Source organism: Silurus meridionalis, chromosome 6 (genome assembly GCF_014805685.1).
Source record: "Silurus meridionalis isolate SWU-2019-XX chromosome 6, ASM1480568v1, whole genome shotgun sequence".
NCBI lineage: Eukaryota > Metazoa > Chordata > Actinopteri > Siluriformes > Siluridae > Silurus > Silurus meridionalis.
The window spans coordinates 232,262-235,862 of NC_060889.1; the positions used below are offsets into that span (position 1 = coordinate 232,262).

The window sequence follows — 3,601 nt, forward strand, 5'->3', positions numbered from 1 at the left end:
AAGTTTGTCCTAATGTCTCATTATTACATTCATTCATATCTAAGTTACCAACTTTTTTGTTTTTTAATATAATAATATAAACTGAGAAGTAAACTAACTCACTCCCACCTACATACTATTCAAAGTTTTTCAGTAAATCAGCTGCAGCCCAATTTGGAAAAACATTTAAAAAAAACACAAACTTCATGTATCTCATTAGAGGTCACTGATATTGCAGGCATATGGCTGTATTGCTTATAACCTGAATAGCTGCATTAGACATTAAACTCTTGTGCTATTAATGGAATTTCATTTGACTGTAAGTTTCATTGAACTAGAAGACATCAGAAAAAACTGCATCAGCTGAGAGAGTTTTTATATATATTTATTTCTAAATATTAAGAATTCATTAATAAAAGGAAACCATGACAATTTTAGTTTTAATATAATACAGTTTGTTGTAATGCAACATTTACTTTTAGCCCATTTCCTTATTTAAGTGAGATTCTTTTGCCTCATAAGAAAAAGTTTGAGCTCCTCTTGTGTAGAATGATATATTTTTTTATAATTACATTATTATTTGGATTACAATTACAATTTAATTAAAATATGTACAGGTTCCTCATGTGATGCTGAATGCAAAATCAGCATCACATCTGTCAGTGACTCTGTCATGTGATGCTGAGGCGGAGCTTCATGAACCTTTATGATGTTAACTGGTTAGAGCACAGATATATTTCAGAATATTCTCAATCAGATAAAACCATTCATCATGTTCACTGTTATATTGATGTGTCTGTGGCTTTCACTAGGTGAGTTATACATAGATATTTATTACTCATTCAGAAATATTAAATGTTTATTTAATCATTAATTAGACAGTGTAGTGATGAAAAAGCTTAATATATGGTACATACTAAAATATGTAGTTGTAGCTTGATTGTGTAAATTCTAAATCATTATGTTCTCTTCTCTATGACAGGTGACTCCATGGCAGATTCAATAGAGACACTTGTTACTCATAAAGCTGTAGATGAAGGTGAAAATGTTACTCTGTCCTGCAGATACAAAACAAGTGCACCAAACAACAACCTGCACTGGTACAGACAACATCCAAAATCTAAACCTAAGTTCCTTCTTATTATTTTGCAAAGTGGATCTCTAGCTTCTGATAAACCAGCACGAATGGATGCTAAAATTCGTAAAGATGAAGTGGATCTGATCATCTCCTCTGCTGCTGTATCAGACTCTGCTCTATACTACTGTGCTCTGAGGCCCACAGTGACAGGAAATCCAGCTGCACTGTACAAAAACCCTGACTCAGTTCTGATGTGTGGAAAGTACTGTAGATCTGTGGATGATTTTAAGTTATTTACAAGTCATTTTGGAGGAAAATCTGTCTCTTTCTCTTTTGAATTATAAAAAGTTTATAATTTGAGCAATGCTGGAGCTTTCATTTAAGTGTATATTTGTGTTTATATAAGAACAATTAATTTGTTGTTTGAGTTTTATTTTTCACTGTTCTTCAGTATTTCCTTTCTCAATCTATGTAACTTCATATTCTGACTAAACTAGTCAGACACCTCTGTCCTTTTCATTTGATTGGTTTTATGCTACACAACCAGCCTCTTTAAACATCCTCCCATCACATGCACAAACAAAAATAAAGATTTACTTCTCACCTTTTTTATCTTCCATACATTGCTACATTATATTACATTAAGTCTGTAAGTTTTGGGGTAAAGAAAGACTCCATCTTCTGCAGCAACAGAATGATTCTTCAGCTGAGAGATCTCTGATAAAGAGCATCAGATCATTAAATCCATCTTTATCATAAAAAATAAGCCTGATAGCTGTCTATTATGTCGTGCTGATTAAGAAATCAGAATTGTGTCCATGATTAAAGTGTGATTTATTTTCATTGTAAATGTCACACTTTGGCACTTTTGTCTCCTTGGTGAACACAAGATGGCGCTGTCACTTTTCTTATTGTGGGAAAAGTACTAGAGCTCCACACAACCCTGCTCACATTCTCTGATGATGAATCCTCATTTTCACAATAAAACCTCTGTGATATAAACTACAGCTGTTCTTCTATCATACACACTGCACTAATATTATCCTCACTCCTGCCCTGATTACTCTTAGTAGTAGTTCTCTCCTCTCCTCTCTCCTCTCCTCTCCTCTCCTCTCCTCTCCTCTCCTCTCCTCTCCCCTGTAGCTCGTTGAAGTCATCCTTCATTTGTAGTGACTGTAATGTTTTATTTGTCTATGTAAGATCAATAAACCTTGTCTTTTATATTGATATCCATGTCTCCTTGTCATCCATGGTAATGAACCCGTGTGCTCCTCCCACCACCTCACCACACATAAATAAAATATTTCAGAATGTAATAACTGGATTATATTTTAATAGATTTAAATGTTAGATTTTATATAGTCCATTCATTATCAGTGTAGTCATAATTACCCATGTGATGCTGAATGTAAAACCAGAATGTCAGTAACATTGTTGACTCTGTCATGTGATTCTGTGAGGTGGAGCTTAATGAACCTTTATGATGTTACAGAATCAGAGAACAGAAAGACCTCAGAATATTTTCATTCAGCTAAAACATTCATCATGTTCACTGCTGTAATTATGTGTCTGTGGCTTTCACTAGGTGAGATTAGATTTTTTAAGTGAATATAAATTGTGTTGAAATTAAATGTGATTATTTAGTCTCTAATAAATCAGAATATGAGTTTGATTATGCAATTCTGGTGTGATGTAAAGTGTTCTGTGTAAAAGTTAAAACATTATGTTCTCTTCTCTATGACAGGTGACTCCATGGCAGATTCAATAAAGCCACTTTTCACTCATAAAGTTGCAGATGAAGGTGATGATGTTACTCTGTCCTGCAAATACAATCTAACCTACTCTACAAAAAGCGACTACCTGCACTGGTACATACAACATCCACAATCTAAACCTGAGTTCCTTCTTTATATTTCTCAAAGAGGAGATTTATATCCAGACAAACCCCCAAGAATGACTGCTGAAATTGATGATGGTGATAAAAAACAAGTGGATCTGATCATCTCCTCTGCTGCTGTATCAGACTCTGCTCTATACTACTGTGCTCTGGCGCCCACAGTGACAGGAAATCCAGCTGCACTGTACAAAAACCCTGACACAGTTTTGCTCTATGGAAAGTAGTTCTGCTGATGATTTTGATTCATTTACATGCTTTCAGAAAAGAGCCATTTCTTTCTCTTGTCATTTATAAAGGGTTTATATGATGGATTATTAGGCAGCAATAATACCTAATGTCTTCACCTAACAGTCTGATAGTCTCTAAAAGGTAGAAATGTGACAAGAAATTAATTTATAAATGTAGAATATTTGTTTTTATGGACTTGTAAGAGTTGTTTTACTATATTTTGGTTTAACTGTTCTTTGAGGATCGTTATAAGACATTATACATTTTAAAGCCCCCAACTTTCTGAATGTCCACTTTCATCTTTCAACCAGACCCTTTACTCCACCACTATAGCAAATAGTTTTAGAACATCTGGGCAACCACTGCCAGAGTCTGTAACAACTTCTTCCTGCAGACAGTCTCCCCAAAATTCCACCACC

General features: G+C 34.4%; 1 gene segment (V, D, J or C); it reads left to right on the plus strand.

The window, feature by feature from the left end:
• The first annotated feature begins 759 nt into the window (after positions 1-759).
• Positions 760-2,208, plus strand: LOC124386973. The segment is given in 3 exon segments: positions 760-791; positions 962-1,246; positions 2,201-2,208. Coding segments are annotated over 3 exon segments (315 nt in total).
• The last annotated feature ends 1,393 nt before the right edge of the window (positions 2,209-3,601 follow it).